General features: G+C 32.4%; 2 protein-coding genes across 3 annotated transcripts in view; one reads left to right on the forward strand and one right to left on the reverse strand.

Annotated features, from left to right (window-relative positions):
• The window catches only part of LOC129804215 (mucin-2-like), a 53,513-nt gene extending 51,568 nt beyond the window's left edge, over nt 1-1,945 (reverse strand). The window contains exon 1 of the mRNA XM_055851329.1: nt 1,777-1,945. The gene's annotated coding sequence lies outside the window, so the exon portion shown is untranslated. The remainder of the gene's footprint in view (nt 1-1,776) is intronic.
• Nucleotides 1,946-7,009: 5,064 nt separating this feature from the next.
• LOC129804216 (PIH1 domain-containing protein 2) lies at nt 7,010-18,700 on the forward strand. Of its 2 annotated transcripts, XR_008751947.1 has the most exons (3): nt 7,010-7,565; nt 16,124-17,018; nt 18,082-18,700. XR_008751947.1 is itself a non-coding variant. In XM_055851331.1 (2 exons), the coding sequence occupies exons 1-2, from the start codon at nt 7,224-7,226 to the stop codon at nt 16,955-16,957; spliced, it is 1,176 nt and encodes a 391-aa protein (XP_055707306.1). In that variant the 5' UTR covers nt 7,010-7,223; the 3' UTR covers nt 16,958-18,700. The 2 variants fall into 2 exon arrangements, 1 of the variants encoding a protein (XP_055707306.1); XM_055851331.1 differs by having other exon boundaries at nt 16,124-18,700.
• The last annotated feature ends 3,111 nt before the right edge of the window (nt 18,701-21,811 follow it).

Genomic DNA, 21,811 nt, shown 5'->3' on the forward strand with positions numbered 1-21,811 from the left:
AAACGTCTGACGACAACGTTTTTTAGGGGTCACCGAAGACCGGAGGTTGATATCTCTTACCGTTTAAGATACAGATCGGTGAAAAGTTGAAAAAAGCGTATTAAATATACTGTTCTCTCTTTGAGTTCCAACAGAAGGACCAATAAAAACATTTTAGTTTATTTTTAAGCTTATGGAAGGGATAATTCATTCCCATTGTTCTGACAATGGTTTCTGGTTTCTCGGGTTTCGCTACGCAATTTTTGGGTTTCACGATTCATTTTTGCGGGTTTCTCTGGTTTCACGAAGCGTTTCTCGAACAATTGACAAGGCTTTCTCAATATGAGTTATCCTTACGATTATGCGTCTCATATTTGTAATTCAATAATAATAATTGATCCCATAAAACTTATTGACTTCCATTGCGTTCTCTTATTGACTTAAACTTTGAATGTTTTAAATGTCTTTATTTCAACAGCCAATCATAGAGCGCGATCAGGCTAAAATATTTCATGGTATCAAATATTTAATTAGGGGAGACCGGGGCAGAATTAGCCACGTATAGTATTAGATAGTGGTATCTTTTAAATAGATACTTCCCTTACTATTCATTGAAATATTTATCCGCCTCATACAAATATTTTTGTACAAATTATACCTATTGAAAAATTTCATTTGGTGGCTAGTTCTACCCCGGTCTCTCCTACATATAGATAATTAATTTATGTTTTTGAGTTTTATAACTAATTTCTATGTAGAATTCTCAACTCATAATTTACTAGAATATTTTTAAAGAAATAATAATTTATATAAAGGAAGGCAAAATTGATTTTCCATTCCTAAATAGTTTGTTTATTTTAAGCTTTGGCCGATTAGTTTTTGTATGTATTTTTTCTCAGAATAAAAGGTGTCTTGGATTAGGGAAAATTGGAGTGTTGTACAAGATAAATTGGTATAGTCCATGGCTAAATTTCTGGTTATAATCAAACAATTATAATAATGCTGGCACAACATTCCATAGAGGAACAAGGCCTTCCCGCAAGGGGATTTCTAGACATGCATTATTATTTTTTTCTTGTACGGGATGAGGTTGTCAGTCCCATGGCCGTGGAATCAAGTGCAGTGAAGCTCACTGGATGCAATTCGAACACCTTTAACGCCAGAAAAGTTCCTGATGACCTAAAGGGGATTCGAACCCGGGACACTTGCATCATAGAGCGAGTGCTCTACCACTTGACCCATTGAGTGTCAAATTAAACAATTGCCGAACTAAATATTTAGTAACTTGTAAGGTTTTATCAGGTTACACTCGTGAATATTTCGACTGTTACTAAAATTTTAATTTTTAAAATGCTGCATTTTCACAGTCATTGAGATGAAACAAATTCTTCAGCATTCACTTTAGTAGTTTCTTGCCCCGAAGCCGGGCAGTGCGGGCAGTTTTGCCTTGTTTACAGAAATACCTGGACTTTCGAAAAATGGTACATTCACTGCAAAAATTCCCTCCTTGTCGCACGGGGATTACCCAATAATTTATATCACACATTTTTCACAAATATATCTACCAGAAAAAAAATTATCTATTGCCATAATGATCCAAAAGATAGGGAAACAATTTTCACACAGTAATCCTCAGGTTGATGGGCAAGAGGAAAAAACTACTTTGAATTCGATCGCATAGCACAAGCACCAAGAAATTCACTTTCCAATCTGCTGCGATGGTGACATTTTTTTTTTGGGACCCAAAATGGAATTGCAGTCGGAGATCGGACAAAAAATAAGTAACCAGACACTTACACAGCGACAAATAAGCGTGATTCTTTCACCTCAAATGGTCATCGAGCGAGACACTTTTGTGAATGATTAAAGGTGTTCGGCAATCGAATTGAGAATTCTTCAATTAATTGGCATGTTTGGCACCGACAAGAAGCCATACGCGCTCAACGAATGTGAAACTTGGACTGGTGAGGAATTCCTCAGTGGAACGATTGGGGAGCTCGTGTTGGGCATCGTGCTTGTGAGAAAGTCAGGTGGGGAGACTCTGATCGGCTCCACTGACTATAAACTCTTACTCACGTACTACGGATTTCATTCAGAAAGCCAGATCGTGTCCAGTCGCAAGAGGAGTTCGACCCTATCGGGGGAGGCCCATAAATGCCACCTTAAAGTCCTATTAAATATATACTCGACATTTGCACCTAAATCATTGATAGGTTCCACAGCATTCAATTTCACTCTCAAATGCATCTCCTCGATAAATTGCCCGGGAAAATCACACGGTGACTTCAGAGCAATACCCTCGAGAGAGTAACTTCTTTTGCGCAACAGCTCATCGAAAGTTGGGTCTGGGAAGATATACGGGAAGGACTTAATGAAACACTTCATGAGGAAATAATTTGCATGCAGTGGATATTTTAATCGATTTACAATTGCAAAAGTGCAATCACAGCGAAATGCGCGAGTGATCTCTTTTTGCAGGGAAAAAAATAACACAAAACTGGGTAATTGAAGAAAGGGCGAGCAATTTCGAATGATTCATTGAATGATCAGACTCGGGGGCCTCGTGAAAGTTTCCATATTAACGTGACTTTTAATCCCAGAATTGTAAAAAATGTTTTTTCTTTTGGCTGAAGAAAGGAATTCATTGTTGCATTTCTCTGTAGCAATTTTTTTTGAAATATTTTTTACATTGCACATTATAAAAAGTCGAAAATTATCCAAAGTAAAATTAACCAAAACTTTTACAAATTTAAGAAAAAGAAAAATAAATAAAGCATTATAATAAGCATTATTATCAAGTGTTGATTTATGAAAAAATAGAAATCAATTCGTTAAAATTCTTATAAAGCAGTGATAACAAGAATTGATAATATATTTTATTATAGGGGAAACTGGGACACCACCAAACAGTGCGATTTTTTAATCGGATATACGACTTCAGAAGACTAGACTTATAGAAATTTATAGGCATTATAAGGATGCTTGTCCACTGAATAAATGGTCGAGATTATCCAAGTAGTTTAGAAATAAAAATTAGTGCTTGGTGCTACCCCATGTTTGGTGGTGTACCAGTTTCCTCTATATTAATTTTGTTTATTCAAAATAATCAGGATATGTTATATTTAATTTTATGCCGGTGAAAAAAAAACATTTTTAAAAATTGTATAACAAAATTTCTTTTTTTTTAGTTACAGTAAAATCCTTTTAAAAACAACGATTATAATTCCATTTTTCAGGGACTTGTCTTCATAAAATTCTAATCAATGTTTTATCTTTTTAACCAGTTTGTAAATTTTTATTCAATTTTAGTGCATCCACATTTTTTTTAATTTCATTATATAATAAACTTCTTCTAAACAATACTCGTCTGATCTTTTTGGTTTTGGAACACTAATATAAACATACCTCTATTGGTAATACAATTCTGGAACGGTAATAAAATTGGAATTTTATAAACTGGTCTTGGGATCATTGATCAAAGCTATTTTAGGACACATAAATGATAGTCTTTGATAATAAAAAACTTACAAAAAATGGAAATATAACTCTGACTAAAATATCTTCTTAATTTTCTATCAGTTTCTTTTTTTATTTCTCTTTATCTAAAGATTCTAAAGATTACTCAGAGTAAATTCACCCAAAATTGAAAAAAAAACATAATATTTCCTGTTAGAAAATGAATCAAACTCGTACTTGAACGAAATATGTTTTGTATCTGTAATCACAAGATACTTTACAAAACAAAACAGCTGTAAAATATGCCGAAAATGATATTTTTCCCTTTTTTATAAAATTTTTCAAAAATACAAATATTTTTTTTTCAAAAATTCTTCATACAAGCACGAGTTTAACTCATCTGCTAATAAGAAAATATTTAGTCTTTTATGAATAATGTACGTAAAGTAATCAAGATTACCGTAAAATAAGTATTTCAAAACAGGTCTCTGGAAATAAGATCTCAACAACTCAATGTTTAAAATTTGTAAATAAAAATTTCAGAAAATATACTTTCATATGCTAAAAATAAATGATCTTGTGTCATGACCAACGTAACCTACCAACGGTTTTACCCGTCTGACTTATTCCATAAAACTAACTTTCCCTTAAATTTCTTTTCTTCATAAATTTCTTTTTCAAAATTTTGGGAATTTTGTGATATTTAAAAAAATATCTTTTTGAAACTAAAAATAAAAATTATCAACCAACACTGATAATGTTATTTCTCATTCGTTGTGTGTGATTGTTAAAATTATTTTGTAATATTTGTATTTACGACTACATTATCGATTGACGACAGCTATGCACTCTGGTTAGAAGTTTCAAGACCTTTTAAATAAAATCAATCTTAAAAAAAAAAAATTAAAATAGTGAATTTTTCTGATATAATATTAAGTTTAAACGAATCCTTAAAAGAAAAAAAATCGTTTTCAAATTATATTTAAAAAAGCAGTGATGGCAAAGCGAATCAGGGGTGACATGATAACTTATTTTCGATACTATCGACTGTCGATTCTGAAAAATTTAAACGATAGCAGGACTTCCTGGAACGAATATAGATATTTATCAACAGTCATATTCTTTTTAAAATGTCACAATCACTGACCCAATAATGAGTAAAATGTCGACATTCGCTTAATCTAACAGATATAGATTTATCGATACTATCGATTAGATAGTGTCGAAAAGTTATCATTCCACCCCAGCTTTTTGGAGTGCTTGAGCTCACGAAAAAGAGCTCTACGTGTATTATCTTTTACATGCTTTTTGGGTACATATCATCGGTTGACTATCAATTGAATTGATTCATAAATTAAAAAAATACCATTTCAAAATAAAAAAAAATGTTTAAGAAAAGCATATCTTAGCATGAGAAACAAGCAGACGGACAAATAAAAAAATAGATTCGGAAAAGTTATTCTATTTACGGGTTCCTTGGCGATTCATTACCGATTAAGTCCAATGCAGCCGTGTTAGAAATTTCAAGACCTTTCAAAAAAATCAAAAGTTAAGCGAATTGGTTGAAAAATAATCCCTTTAAAGTGGTTTAACTTTAATTTCGAAATTCGATATCGAAATGTTTTTCGAGCATAGATATCTAAGAGCAACATAGGGGAGACCGGAGCAGAATTAGCCACGTATAGTATTAGTTAGTGGCATCTTATAGTTTGCCTTCAAAGGAATATTGAAGAAACCACTCTTTATTCTAAATATATACTTCCCTTAATATTCATTGCCATATTTATCAGCCTCATATAAACATTTTTTGTACACATTATACACAATGAAAAATTTCATTTGGTGGCTAATTCTACCCCGCGGTTTCCCCTACCTTGACTATGTGTAAAACATAATAATGGTTTTCGTTAATACTGGTTACAAAGTACTTGTAGTCTCACAAAGAAATATTAAGAAAGACACACAAAAAGAGGGAAAAAATTGCTAAAAATTTTAAAAATGAGTAGAAAATTAAGTACAGTGCTCCAAATCCCATGCCCAGTGAACAAAAAAAAGACCCTTTGAAAAAGCAAGAAAAGACTAAAAGTTTGACCACTGAGGAAGGCTTGGAGTCCGAGCCGAAAGCTTTGGGAAGAATTTGAGAATTTTCTTTGCTTCTTCTTACCCGACGCTCACCGATTTCCACACCTATTGAATTAATCGTCGGAAATTACCAAAAATATAAAAAATTATTTTGCATTAACTTTTTAAAAATAAAAATGGCGGATCTTCCTGATACAGTTATTAATTCTAACTTATCCAAAAAAAAAGAAATAGCAAGGACGGCTTTTAAAATAAATTTAAAAAAATCATTATTTAGATGGGAGAGAGAGAATTTAGTGAATAAAGGAAGAAGGAAGATAAAAATGTGTCCTTAACGCTGAGAGAAATCCGAAAAAGTTAAAATAACATTCCGGAAATGTTAAAAAATTTATTTACCCTGCAGTATTGATCCGAAATCGGTGTAAATATTATGCTTTTTAAGTGTATTATGGGTTAAACTTACCCATTTTTCATGTTAATTTTACCCTTAAAAAGGTGTAAAATTAACATTAAAAAATGTTGATATATTCTTACACCTGAAAAGTGTTAAAATTATGAGGAAAAAAAGATAATCGCACGCCCGTTTTTTCTCAGTGAAGGGCGTCAACGAATTCCAGAAATCAATACTTCCAATCGTTTGGTCTCTAGGCCAATAACAAGTACACATCAAATATAATTCTATTAAGCTAATTTATTAATATGTTGGTTATATAGGTATATATTACTCTTTCTACGTGTTCCAGCAATTTATCATTAATATATTAATAAATTGTAATACAATATTTCTATTCTAACATCAATCGTAAAAGTTATTTTTACTTCACTCGAAAGCTCCTACTTTTTGTATTATTCTTTTTCATCCAAATGATTGAAAATCCTAATGACTAAAAGATTATCTTTCGTATCATTTCAAAAAATACTTTTTCTATTCAATATCACTAACAAACAACAAGTGAAGCTAATATCGGAAAAGTGAAATGTTTTGTTCACCGTCATCAACGAACTTAAATGTAATTCACTAATGAGTTCTCGCTTAATCACTCAATAATATGTAATTACATCAAGCAAAAATTATCATTTAATTCGCAAGCCACTCTCTCTTCGGAGCGCAGTCTTTTCTTTTGATTTGAATCCATTTCCATTTATTATTTCATAACACTTCTCTTTTTTTCGGTTAATCCTACATATGACTGCGTCAATATCTCACACTCGCAATTTTACCATTTTGAGAGAAGATTCTGTTACTTCTGTCGCCGCATTTTATCTTCATTTACTGTTATGGAATTTTTTGGCTATCGCGAGGAATAACTGGATGCTGGCTCGTTAAGATGTTCTTTGAATTGGCCCATTTCTTCTTCCTCATCTCACACTGCTTTATTTGGCGCTACTGAGTATATCGCTTTTTACCAAGAGGTAGCACCACATGCTATGTTGTTTTCATTTGTTTTCACCGTTTTCACCACACTGAGTCTGTCATGAGCGTGTCTTAGCTAGGTGAACATTTAGAAGAAGAAGTAGAAGACTAGGTTTTACATGGATAAGAGAGAAAGGGAAACGCGAAACAATTTTAGACAATAACAAAGTAGTTTATTACGCCAGCGGCCCGTGGAAAATCCCATCGGACGCCCTTAAGGTGCCCAAAGTGGCGTGAATCGAGTGCTAAAGTCCAGCGTGATTTTGCGTGTGTTTCGGAAGGGCTTCAAAAAATGACATCTCCGCATTCACCTCAGCACGCATCCGGTCGCGAGGCTCCATCGAAGGGGCCCCGAGACTCGGAGGCAGACTCAGATACCGTAGAGATGCCCGCAGTGGCGGGTATTACGGTACAGCAGAAACAGCAGCAATTTCAAATGGAAACAGCAGAACGACCCCCAAATTTCCGGCATTCGCGAGCCTTCAGGAACTTCAAGAATCCCCCACAACCACGGATGTGCATTAGGGATACAACTATTGATGGAGAGGAACTCTTCATTAACGTAATGAGCTGGTCAAGGATCGTTATGCCCTCGAATCCAAACGATCCCATTCCACTCTACGGCGGAATGAGGGTAAAATTTTGAGATATTAATCTTCCTAATACTTATCGTTTATTTTCCTATAAGATAGGATTAAGACGACAATTCTGACTGTGAAGATTCAATAGAATCTTATTGGGCAATTATTCGCAGGCAACCTTGAATTATTTAATATTTGACAAAAGAGGGACGACTTCGCAGAGTGCTCGAATGTGTAACAATGAATCCCTGTACAAACGCTAAAGTATCAAACCAACTTAAAAATCAGGGAGATAAACTCCTTCCGGATGCGTCAGGGGTGGTTATCCTTTCAGTACAGGAAAACACGATTTTGCCTAAGCTTTCGGCGCTACAACGCGTCTTCCTCAGTGGCTAAATAGAAGGGAAAATTTAGATATCTTTTGAAAAATAAAGATTAATTCTATTGGGAGCGATGGAAGCGGTATAGAGGGGGAAGTTATAAGTAAAAGTTTCTGGAATTCCACTAAGGATACTTCTCCAACTACATGAATTTATTGAAACCTTGCATCTTACCTAATTTTGGCATGACAAATACAATGGTGATAATGACTAATTAGTCCTTATTATAAGCTGGGTCTAGGAACCTAGCACAACAACCGCAAACCGTCTGTGACAGAAAGATCTGTGATATCATTAGAAAGATAATCTGTGACTTATCAGTATTATTTACATCGTACCGATAGCACATCGCATGAAAAGTGCTGTCCGTGGATTATGCCAGGGTGCACTTTTATTAGCTTTGTTTACACTACTATAGGATACGAAAATTTCTACCTACTATCCATAGACGAGTTATCATAGCCTGGCCTGAATGTCAGCTAAAACTAAATTCATATTATAAAAGAATACACAAAAATATTTTCATAAAAAAATCATAACCATATCACATATAAGATTAATATTAAGATTAATACTTTCTGAACTGCAGTGACAGACAGATTATATATTTGAATACGAATATACGAATCAAAATTTGAGAATGTGGAACGGAAGGAGTCCAAGCATTTTCCACTCATTGTATTTATTAGGTGTCATTTATAAACAGAAGAGATAAAGATGATAAAATTTTGTATACAAAAGAAAATTTGTGTAGAAACAGGAAAGTAAAGTTTTGTTAGGAAAACGCAAAATGTAAATGGTGGAAAAGAGAATATTGGGAAAGAAAAAAAACAGGCTATACCGATGTAGGGCAAACAGAAAAGAACGGAGGTTCAACCGATGAAAATCTTAAAATTATAGCGATTAAAACATAATACAAGGATTTTGTAAAAGAAATAAAAGAGTATATAGAAGAAACTAAGAATATTTGTAAAGTTTGGAGTCAAACAAAAATACCGATGTTGTCAGTGTCAGAACTAATGTATTTTCTAAAAGGCCCATAATGGACGCTAATAAAGAATTATACAGTAGACTTTCGCTCAATCGGCTCTTTTTCAATCGGGCGACAAATTTTGTTGACAATTTTCACGCTTAATTACGAAGTTAATTCGCTCAAATTCGATATAGTTCTTCCTATTTTATCGTGATTCTTTATAATTGAGCGCTTTTTGTGGAATTTACAAAGGCGTTGACGCCCAAATCTATCGATAAACCGGATGACATTTTGCCCCATATTCCCGATTGAGAGAGAGTCTACTGTATATACTTTCTGAACTGCGAGAATTCCAACAAAGGATAGCAAGTGTTTTATCTTGCCTCTCTTTCGCGTTTCACTCGAAAACTGACCGAATCACGGTTGGCACTCATGAAAAATTGCTCTAATTGCCTGTAATACGATTTAGAAAACAATTAATACGAACAGTAATGTCTTATTCATCGTATTACTCAACTAGAGTGTACTCTTTCTAACACACGTGATACTCCATTTGAAATTTTGAATACTATATACCTGCCTCTTCGGCTTTTCTTAATATTAATCTTATATGTGACACCACGGTCATTTATGTAAAATTGCATAGCACTTGGAACTAAATGTAAAAAAGTATTTTAGCCCTGCTAATTTCTATAAGCTTTCCAGAAACATATTAGTCTGTTTCACTATAAAGGATTTGATAAAGGACATTGTAAACTCAAAAGGGAAAATGTACAGAGAGCAAACCCGACCTTGACCATAGACCCTCAATACTAAAAGAACTCGTTTGGCAGAAATCCCAAAAACCCGCTAAAAATCGATTTAGACTGAAGACTTGTTTTAATAGGTTTTGAAGAATAAACCCTGATAAAAAAAAATTCATAAAAACCATAAGTAATGAAAAAAAGTCTCTAACGTAGTTTTCGGACCACATAAACAATAGATTACAATATTGCTTCTTTGGAGAAATAGGCTTAGCGAGATGGTGTAATAAAACTTCCTCCTAAAACCATTTTTATGACCATTGATTCAACTTTGTGTCCACAGATCCCTCTGAATTTTTCTGAGGGAGCACCAAACAACAACATTTAATTGAAATACGGCAAAAGAGCATACAATCAAGCAAGGGGACATTTTTTTGCAAGACGGGAGTGTCTTTTAGCAAAACGCTATTGTGCTTTTATCATCTGACCCCAGCTCCAAAGATAAGAAGTTGACATAGAATACGAATAGACTAAGCAATTAATTTCAAGACAGAGATGGATAGAAACACGAACTTGAACTAAAAGGAATTGTAAAAAAAAGAACAGATAATTTTTCAATTACTGCGACAAAAGCGGAGGAAAATCACTGCAAAATAAAAGAAATTATTGGGATTAAATAAAAAGAATTTTATGAGTAATATAACTTGATAAGGAACTTTTCTACAAATTTATTTTGGATGGTTAGGAAAGTGAGATTGAGAGCGAAAAGAGATAGGACTCAGAAATAAATTTATTGAAGGCTTAAATAAAACTCATAAATTTTACTTAATAAAATGATTTAATTGTTAAAAGTTGACACTTTTACAAGATTCAACTTCAACAGAAGACTTGCATGGGTCAAAGTTAATCTTTTTCAACTCTATACCTCGTATGAAATAAATTTGTTTACTATAAAAATGTACGTGTATTATCGGAAGTCGTCAGAATTGTGATTTGATATGATTTTATCTGCAATAGATTCACGGAAGAATAAAAGAATAATGCATTATGCACCCTAATTAAATCTTCAGACCTAAGATTTAGCCTTATAACCAAATTGCTCTAATTCCTTATTAGGCAATTTTTTTGAGAAATTGTGGCTTGAAGTATCAAGAGCAAATGATTTATTGAATTTTGAAAAAATCGCAAAATTGCTTATTATCTAGAACTTGAAGACTGACAGCTAATTCCAATTTGAAAAACATATAAGATATCTTCAATATACAGGATAGCCGGAATAAACTACAACTTTATAAAACGCTCTATATTCTTTACTTCAAAATGAATTTTATTGATGTAAAAAAGAAAAAAAGATAGAAATCCTTCATTATTTGAAAATCCATTTGAAATTTTTGACACAACCGCCACAGGTAGGGGAGACTAGGGCAAAACTTGTCAAAACGCATATTTAATTCTTTCACGAGCTTTGAGAAAACTTAAACGTTTTATAATGAGCATATTCTTATAGGATATTTACTGCTCTAAAACATTGCAAAAGACTATTTTTCTCTATCTCGAAAGAAAAGTGATTTTCGAATCATTTTCTAAAAGTCGATTTTGTGAAGATTATGAAAATTTGCAGGGGAAATTTTGTCAATCTTTGGATAATTTGTGACGCTTTACTCTCGCAAACGTTAAAAATATCAAATAGAGATATTTTTATAGGAAATTTATTCCTCTACAACTTTGTCGAAGATAATTTTTCTCTATCTTAACGAGAAATGTGCATTGAGCTAATCAGTATTGATATTTTTTGTAAGCCAAATATTCCAAAAATAGGGCTCAAAATTTCTTTTTTTTATTTTACATAATCCTTCCGCGAATTCCTTGAAACTTTGTAAGTTTAAGAAGGTTCATGAAGGCTCTTTGAAGAAAAATAGAGGAAACCTAATTAAAAATCGGAAGTTTTGATAAAAACAAAACTGTACAACATTTACGCAAAATTGTTTGTATCTTATCAAGGACGTAAGAACTATCATCGCAATTTTGCTATTCAAAAGTATCCTATTTTATTAATTGACTATAAATAAAGAAAATGAAAGATTTTAAGTTCAAATTGCATGTGTTAAGCATTAAAAGTTGCATTAAAAAACTAATTTATCTTATAGTAAAAGGATTTCAAAATGAAAGAAGGACCTTTTGATTTCAAAATGAAAGAAAAACAATACTCCAGAAGCTATACAGAAAGATTAAAGAAACTTTCTTAATCACTTCTGTGTTAAAACACATTTTCTTCAAACATTCTTTCAACAATAAATATAGTTCTACTTACTCAAATCTAATATTTGCTGTTTTTGTCATGGCCTGAAGATTTACTCGAAGTGGGATTAAGACACTCAAATGAAAACCTTTTATTCTGAACCGATCAAATGAATCTGATGATTAATCCAAGAAGCTTTCTGGAGAATAAATGCTCTATAGAAATAATCATGATGCTCGTGATAACTACGATTTTCACTCAATCTATTGTAAAAATTTCATTTAAATTAACTTTCAGTAATCAATTATTTTTATTATATTAATTTATCCCTGAGACATTAAAAAAAAAACTCAATATTTTAAAATTTGCGACAGACACATGGAACAACTTTATAATTAAACGCCCTTTCTAATCTGTACATCACCGTATCAATATCAATACGTAGAAGATGATTAATACATCTTGCACATCAAAGTGGTCATAAAAATATGAATTTCACCTTTAATTTCTGAGATAAATCTTTAAGCGTTAAATCTTTAAATCGGCATTCAAAGGCAGGTTCATATTTTTCAATTAAAATCTGTAGTTGATGTGTAAAATTTCCTTAGACCTGCAATTTGGAATACACAGGACATTGACTAAATTCACATCTTAAAAAGTGTACGGTGTAGACGTTAGCTTACCTTGAAAGGGTTAGCGAGAGAAAATCTGGGAACAGTAGAACATATTTTTTGTTACTGTTCTAAATTCTCAAACCTGAGAATTAAGATCTTTAAGTAAGAAATGCTAACACTGGAGGATATCAAAAGAGCGGCAACTCAGCAGGTTCAGCAGTTTAGCTTTAGCCAGTTTTAAACAATTTAATTAGGGTTTGTTGGATAAACATAAGGAGCTTAAATACAGCCTAGATATCTGAAGCCTACAAATTACGCCAAACTTTCTAATATCGAAACCAAAATACCAAATTGATTTACTTTTAAAGGTGCTTAAATTTTCAAATATAGAAAACTTTGAGGCAAGATTGTAGTTGAAGCATCATTCCTTTAACTCACACTAACTTAAATGTTTTATCTCCCTTTGTCTCAGAAATAAGCAAAAGCTTTAAGCCTAAAATCTTTAATTCGGCTATTAGTATTTTTTCATAAAGATTTTTTTTTATTTTAAAGTGGTAAATTAATTAAGTGATTATACATCACAATACCCTTAATTCTGATATAAAAAAGCCAAATCGATTTTAGTTAAATATTTATTTTACAATAAAAATATGTATATATTATATCTAATTTCGATTGCTCAGAATAAGAAACGAATAACTCGCAGTAAGCAAATTTTACAGGAGAGCGATTTGTAGCTGAGATTTTACATGCAGAGTATAGGATTTTTGAGATTTAAAATCTCTACCCAATCCGCAATTGCTCTGACTCAAAAATAACTGGTTTTTGGTGTACAAGAAATGGTCAAAAAGATTACTCTTAATTGGAATCTTAAAAATTAGTCATATTCCCGTCGTATTTTGGCCACGGCATTATTCAAGATTGAATTAGTAATATCATCGTTATTTTACGGTTCTAAAGTTTACTCTGCCATGCAGTAAGAAAAGAGACCCAAATGAGGGTCTTTTTCTGTTCAAAAAATGATGCTCCAAAAACAATGCATTTGACGTCCTTCTCTACCGCATAAGTACCAAATCGACGTACGAACTTTGAATGAACACGTTAAGTGCACTTCATATCTTTGTATTGCACTACCACCGTAGACACTATTTTCTCAACAATTCTTTATATTTTCTATCGTTTTCTACTAGGTTCCATGTAAATTTCCCTATTTTTTCCCTAATTCACTATCCACATTTGCGAAGATTTTTGCCGTTCGAATATTGCTGAATGAGCCATCCGACATATCGAAAATTTTCCAACTGAATAGCAACAACACAAAAAAAATCTTTTAAAATTTTTACTAAATGGGCCATTTCGACACAAAATTTTAATTACATGGCACTATAGAAACTGGAGCAAACTCCTAAACCACAAAATTTCAGTTTACAAAAAAAATTGTCTGTGTTTATCATGCAAAAAATGGCCTAATTTTCACTTAACACCTGTTGGCATTGTACTTTTTCGAATCACATCACACATCTCTACCGGGAGAGCTTTTCCTTTATTGTTGAAAAAACACGTGAAAATATCAATTAGGGTAAGTGTGCCAAATTCCGGCCAGCTTGCAATGTCGGCCACCTTTTTTGTTCCTCGAATTTCCATGAACTTTTAGATTTTACGTACTCTAAAGATTATACAATGCAAAAGAATTACAAAAAATGTAGCTATGACAAACGAGATGACGTGAAAAAGATATTGGAAGAATTCCCAAAGGGCGAGGAACTATGAGAATGATGGTGGCCGAAATAGGGTACCAAAGCTATGTTTATATTTTTATTCATTTTGAAGTATGTATTAAGAATGATTTTAGAGTAAATAAAGACGGTAAACTCTTTACAAGGTTCCATGCAACACTCTTACAGAAGAAAGAATAAAAAAATCAATTTGTATTTAAAATATTACATTTCAAACTTGAGACTTTGACGCTTGCATGCAACTATGCGGAAATTTGGCACACTTACCCTACTTTGCGAATTTAGAGCACTGAGTTCTTAGATTTCTATAGATTTTTTTTATAGGGACACTGGAAGTTACTGGAAGTCGGAATCATATTTTAGTCGTGTGCGAGTAATTTCACAATTATAATATTATGGCGCCAAATGACTTCCGTAATTACCGTCATATTATTCCCCACTTTCCGTCATTCGACTCTCTGAAGACCGTCATAAAACCCGATTTTGAAATACCACTTTGTAATCCGGATGATTGGGAGACAATCTGACAGATATCCGCATCGTAATCTGGATGGATTTTTTGAATTTGTTCAACGTCTCGAATATATAATAAAAGTTTTTCTTGTAGAATTAGAATAAAACTTTTAAAGAAGCTTAAAAAAAACATAATTAGAGAATTCTATGCTATTATACTTCATTTAACAAACAAAACATCACAGGATAATTCATTTTCATTGCTGAACACACATGCATACATGATCTCAAAATTATTTAAAATGTAACCGTCGTTAACACGTCCGGATTACGGCGATCCGGATTAGTACATCCAACCGTAATTTTACTCTAAATTGCTAATTGGGTATAACTTTGAAAATAATTATCTTTCAAGTATAATAGTCACAGGGAACGTAGAGGGTATAAAGAAGTATCCAAAAAGCGAATAAAACATTTTTTTTTGTGAAAAATCGAGTTGTTCGACTTATATACTGAGTCGTAGATTTAGAGAAGCTAGTGAATTAGTTAGTTCAACCTAAAGCTTTTAACATTTAAAAATTTAAAATTCCCTTTCTATGAGTTTAAGATGTTTATTGCGTTCAAACTTCTAAAAGTATTAAAAGAATTATCAATTTAACATTAATATTCCATTGAACTTTCAAAATGCTGATTTTAAAAAATGAAAGCTTAAATATTTTTTTTATAATAATTATAAGTTGAAACAAAAATTTCTAATTTAAATATTCTTTACTTTTAAATCAGCTTGTAAGGATCTTAAATCTTTGAGTATAGGGAAATTTTTGTGTGGAGTTTGTAAAATATAATTATATAAAGCGTCTTAATCTTAGAGCATTGATTTCAGAATAAGATTTTTTGGCATTTAAGTAACTTATTTAGATTTAAATTTATAAATCTAATTCAGTAAATACAATACTACAAGATGAGTCTAATGCCCTAAACATACTTACAACTTAAGCCGAAATAATGATTAGATTACATTTCCATCAGTTTGTGACTAATATTTAGTCAAAGCATTATTTTAATTATAATTACGTTAAGCCGTCTCTCGGATTAAGTTGTAGGTGATCTATGAAACTTATATAGAATGATTTTTTAAAATCCATAAATTATAAAGCTAAAATTTTTAACCTATTTTAACTACGTTTTGAGGGTTCAATTTCTAATCCCAATGGGTCCAAGTGAATCTCTGGCAGAATCAAATTAAGATTCAAAAGCAAGTAATATCCTCAAAGAAGAAGCCAAGATTGAGTAATCCAAATCTTTAAGAAAAATTCCTAAGCTAATAAAACCTCCATGGTTTAATTGAATACAATTTTTTTATTGGTAAGTTACCGGTTTTTAGCAACTGATCTATAAAACCTCAATATATTTCCGATTATTTCTTTTAAGCGCAAGAACAAGGTCATAAATAAACAAGAACAATTCTTTTAGGTCTACTCAGGGAATCCGCGGTCTCCCCCTCTCGTTTTTGCCGTAATGGCCAATCCGGACGTGCTAAAAGAAACCGGTCGCAACATCAGTGCTGACGACCAGGAGCGTCAGGCTCTGGTTGAGCTGATGTGCGAATTTGTGGAAGCAATGAACCCAGGGCTGAAACTCATGAGAAAACCGGTGGTGCTGAAAGATCGCGATTTATCGGGGGAACTGAAGGATGTTTGGGGTGCTGTGCAAGCCAAGCGAGATATTGAGCGTGAAGCGTCCTTTCAGGAGCAAATCGCCACAGCGGGAACGAGTGAATCCAACCTAGTCGTTTATACAGAATTGGGCCCCGAAACGGCGCCCACGTACAGGAACAATAGCCACGAGGAGGCTGAAGAGGCCTCGTCACAAAGTGCAATTACCAAAACAACCACAAAGGCAAAATCCCCAGTGGAGGAAGCCAAGCCAGAACTGACCACAAGTGCACACAACGACAATTCACTGCCACAGGAAACGCCGCAGAATGCCTCAATAGCAAAGGTGCCGGGAAGTGGAAAGCAGGAGAAGAAGCTGACAGGATTCCTGCCCAATGGCTGTCACAATTTCTTCAGCAAGAAGAAAGATAAGGGTGGAGTGGCCAAAGAGGCCAAAGACAAGTCTAAAAATCGTGCCAGTATTAAGAAATCGGGGAAGGAGATTGCTGAGGGAACTAAGAGTCTGGAATCCGAGATGACATCTCTGGATCTCAGTGGACTCAGTGGGCAGGAGAGAGAGGGAGTTGTCATCAAGGATGATACCTTCACGGACATTGCACAATCTGTTAAAACAGCCACGACGGCCAAATGAGACTCTTTTCCGGGCTCCTTACACCCCTGGCACTTCCGGATGACAAATATCTCCACACGAGGTGATGGCACGTGTTTCTCAACACTTTTCTCCACTTCTTTAATTGCTCCTACAATCTCTCAATGTGTACCTCTACACAAGACTTCGTTTTAAATGCTCTAAAAAAGCTAATTCCACAAATATTTCGAATTTTTGCATTGAGAATCTTTAATTCCGGGAAGAATTTAACACAAAAATTTAGACTTTCGTGTCAGCTAGGATACCTGTTGGGAATTTATCGTGTGAATTTCTCAGAACAGTCGTAACACATCATTTTGAAGAGGAAATATACTGAGAGAAATCCGAAAAACTTAAAATAACATTCCGGAAATGTTAATTTTACCCTGCATTATTGATCTGAAATCGGTGTAAATATTATGCTTTTTAGGTGTATTATGGTTTAAAGTTACCCTTTTTCACGTTAATTTTACACTTCAAAAGGTGTAAAATTAACATGAAAAAATGTTGATATATTTTTACACCTAAAAAGTGTTAAAGTTCTGAGGAAAAAAAGTTAATCGCACCCCCGTTTTTTCTCAGTGTATACGCTCCGTATGATATTTTTTTTGCAAGAATTTTTGGACAAAATGGCAAGCTTTCATTCTGAAAATTCGAGTATTTGTTAAACTTTTCTCACAGTCATCTAAAATTAAAGAGAATGAAAAAATTACAACACTCAGAAAAAAAGAGGGTGCGATTAACATTTTTTCCTCATAAATTTAACACTTTTTAGGTGTAAAAATATATCAACATTTTTTAATGTTAATTTTACACTTTTTTAAGGATAAAATTAACATAAAAAGGGTAACGGTAACCCTCATTACACCTGAAAGGGGTAATATTTACACCGACTTTGGATCAATACTGCAAGGTAAAATTAATATTTCCGGAATGTTATTTTAACTTTTTCGGATTTCTCTCAGTGAAGGAACTTAATTGTAATAAAACCCTTACGAAATTAAAATCCAGACAACTGTTTAGAAAAATCAGCCAAATCTTAGTTATTGTGTTAAATTCTTCCTAAAAGACACAAGAAAAATCTTCTTATTTGTGTCCTTATCGAATGTTATTATATTTAAAAAAAGAAACATTTTTAAGCACTGAATATTTAAAAACAAATTTAAAATGTAATTTGCCATTTGAGAATGAGATTTAAAAGGAACCCCCATGAGGTTTAAATTTGAGCCTGAAATGCTACGGAAAAAAAAAGAAGAGATTAAGACACTTTCTGCTAGTGAAAATATTTCATGTTAAACAAAAATAAACACTTTTGTACGGGATATAGATTACACAAAAGAGCTGAAACGACAGGAAAATGAATGAGAAAATTTAATTATAATCCTATTTTTCACACAATTCTCTCACTGTCCTTCGAGACACACTTTCCGTGAAATTTATTCCCTGACGCAAGAAAGTTTTGCCATAATTTTTCCAGCATTTCACACTTAATATCAAGAGTGGAAATTTTTTCCAATCAATTATAGAGTATTTTAATTGTATTCTCTCTCTGTAAGTTTCATTTTTTTTATTACAAAGTGTGTGAAACTTTTTTTATTTGTTCAATGTTTTAGAATTATTTGAAAACGACTAGTGAAGCGATGTTCAAGAGCGCAAATTGTAGAACAAGCTCTAGGCATAAATTCTTAATGTATTCTGCATTTTTATATATAAATTAATATACATACATTTTTTTAAGTCAACAAACTAATGTATCATTTTGTCTTTAATCCTAATGCGAGCTAAAAGGTTTTCTGCGGGGTTTTACTTTTGCTGAAATTCTTTGTGGCTTTTAGATGGAATTTTGAGTATGATTTCAACAAATGAGGGATGAGAAAATTCATGAATTTTATGAAAAGTTGCAATGCTTCCAGGTACAGTATTTTCTCGTTCTGAATTACGTAAGTAATTACGTAAGTCGCTTATCGTCAGTTTTGTGATATTGATGGCTTCCAAAATGTAATTTCATAAGTGAATTAAGACTAGAACTATTTACTAGGCCTCCATCAATTTTTTATCCCTCGCACATATAAATGATGTTAGAAATATATGTAGAAAAAAAATCAAGTAAAGCACATTGTTTGCTGAGAAATACCTACAGCGAAAATAAACCGTCGAGAATTACCTATGCAAATCGGTTTGTTTGCTTCAGAAACGACGCTTTCAACGCAAAGAGCAAAAAGACCAAAAATAATGGATGACGCCCATCTGGAAGTAGGGTAGAGTCAGCCCTTTTGGCCATGTAAGCACTTTTGGCCACCTAAAGTAAAATCACATTGTAAGGCAATTATGAGTTCAGAACAGGAAAATGGGTCTTATTTCGTGACCTCTAAATCTAACGAATCAGAAAACCATATTTGATTTTGTATCGACTTGATTAATTCTAAGTTATTGAAAGAAATTCTCGACAAGGTAAACAATCACTAAAAAAAAACATGGGATTCTTAAGAAACTTGTTAATGTTAAGGGAAATTGTTTTGCATTATTTCATATTTTTGATGAAAATATTTGATGTTATTCAATGAAAGTCCATTTCTTAATTAACTAAATTTTATTATCATATCATCCCAAATAAAATTTTCTAACAAATTAAATGAAAATTGGATGTGGCTAAAAGAGCTTACTTTTTTCGGCTGTGTAAATACTTTTGGCCATTCATTTTCCCATACATTCTACACGAAGCGCACCTCGCGGATTTCAGTAAAAACAATCGTGACTTTTGACTGATTTTTACATGAAATAGAAAACGTGCAAAAAGTCGTTTAAAATACCCTAATAATCACATAAAATTGGTGTTAAATAAAAATAGGACTTGTGCTGTGTATTTGTAAAAGTTTTCGAAAACTATTTCTTCTGTTATTTTATTAAAGTTCTATTGAAAACAAATGGCCAAAAGTGCTTACACACAATGGCCAAAAGTGCTTACAAAGTGACCAAAAGTACTTAAACATGCATAGTTGCATAAAATGCATTTTTCACTAAAATATCCAAAAAAAAAGGGAATTCTCTTGAATTATTAGGAAGAACCGGCTTTAAAGTATCTTTGTACAAAATTTCATTTTATTTAAATAAATATCAGAAAAATTACAAGCACATGAAACCTTAAAGTGGCCAAAAGTACTTACTCCACCCTATTACAGAGTTTAGATGGCAATATTATCATTCGGAGGCAGAAAGCGTAACTTAGATAATTCTCCGTCTTCGGCAGTCCGTGACCAACGAATGTCCGTTTTAGTTTTATATGGTTTATAAGTAATTAAACTGTGATAACCTCCAGATTTGTGATACCAGAATTTTTATTTATTTTTATTCCTTATTCACCGCCCATTTAAGCCCTGGAAGGAGCAAGACTAAGGGCCTCGACAGACACGAGGATTAGCCGAGAGACGGCTTAGCGTACTTATATTCGAAATAATATTTAAACTACATTTCTACAATTTTCCACTAAGTCGTCTCTCGGCTTAAGTCGTATGTGTATCTAGGGCATAAGGGAACTGAGCTGCGCCCAGTGATATTCTGAATTTTAAAAAAATACAACATATTTTCTTGACACCTTTTCTTTACCATAATAAAAAATATTTAATTCTAGCTCCTAAGCACATAAAGTAGAATATAGTACATATAGTTACTAAAAAGCTTTAAAAATTCCTTGAAGGGACCTGATTTTTGGAAACGTTTTTGAAAAAAAAAACTTACTGTTCAATGGACAAGATTAGAATATATTTATCTTATGTTCTGAAAAACTAAATATTTCCTGTTATTTGATAAAGTTTAAACTTGTACTTGGACGCATAACTATTTCTTTTCTTGATCACTATACTTTATTATTTTACAAGATGAAACGTGCTGTAAAATAAGCCGAAAATGAAAATTTTTGTATAAAAATTTCCCAAAAATCCTATTTTTGATATATTTGATTTTTTAATTTAAGATAAAATTTACTCTAAGTCCACCAAAAAGTAAATTTGTTCCTATGGGTGTCAGAAAATCAACTTCCAAAAGCTGCATTTTTAAAATTTTTAAATTAAAATTTTAGAAAATATACTGTTTTTCAGTTTTTTCGACCCACATAACTCTTCAGGAAGTCTCTTATTTTGCCAATATTCGAAAATTCCGATAGTTAAATTTACAATCTGCCGCGTTATTACCACAAATTTAGAAAAACATACTAGCAGAGTTATGGAAAATCTAGACAAAAGTGGTCAGCTTTCGAATTTAGAAAAGTAATAGAAAATTTAAAATTCAAACTATAACTAACTTACCTCTACTATTTCCAATGCTTGGATGTAGTAGTGTTAAAAGTTCAGTACCTTTAGTATTATACAAACGTATGCCCATTTTAAGCACTATTTAAGACACATCATCGGAATATAATTTAACTTTTTTTTTTAACTCTTGCTATTTTGTTCTAACTAACTATACATTTATATGCTCATGTGAATAACGAAGCATTCAACGAAAGAAAAAGATATTTACATCCCAAGATGTATTTGCACTACGATCACGACAAAAAATTGTTTTTTTTTAAATATTTTCTATGATTGAATGCAATATAAAAAAAATGTTGGGTAGTTTTATAGATTACGATTTTAGAAAATATAAACTTTCTCAAAAATAAATTCAAAAATATGATATCCCAAGAAACAATTTTTTCTTAATATAGTCTTGTAGAATTCCTTAAGTAACGTACTATAGAACCAAAAATCTCTTTATTTACTTATAACGCTCTTGGTTCCATCAGTGAGATTACTATAAGTAAAGTGGCGCACTCTTAAGGATCTTAAGATCTTCTATAGGAATTTCAACAGAAAATTCGCA

Source organism: Phlebotomus papatasi, chromosome 2 (assembly GCF_024763615.1).
Source record: "Phlebotomus papatasi isolate M1 chromosome 2, Ppap_2.1, whole genome shotgun sequence".
NCBI lineage: Eukaryota > Metazoa > Arthropoda > Insecta > Diptera > Psychodidae > Phlebotomus > Phlebotomus papatasi.

Bases quoted from the DNA above. Each gene is read 5' to 3' on its own strand.
- LOC129804216 (XM_055851331.1), top strand. From the start codon at position 7,224: ATGACATCTCCGCATTCACCTCAGCACGCATCCGGTCGCGAGGCTCCA. The intron at 7,566-16,123 runs GTAAAATTTTGA...CAATTCTTTTAG, and splicing joins CACTCTACGGCGGAATGAGG to GTCTACTCAGGGAATCCGCG.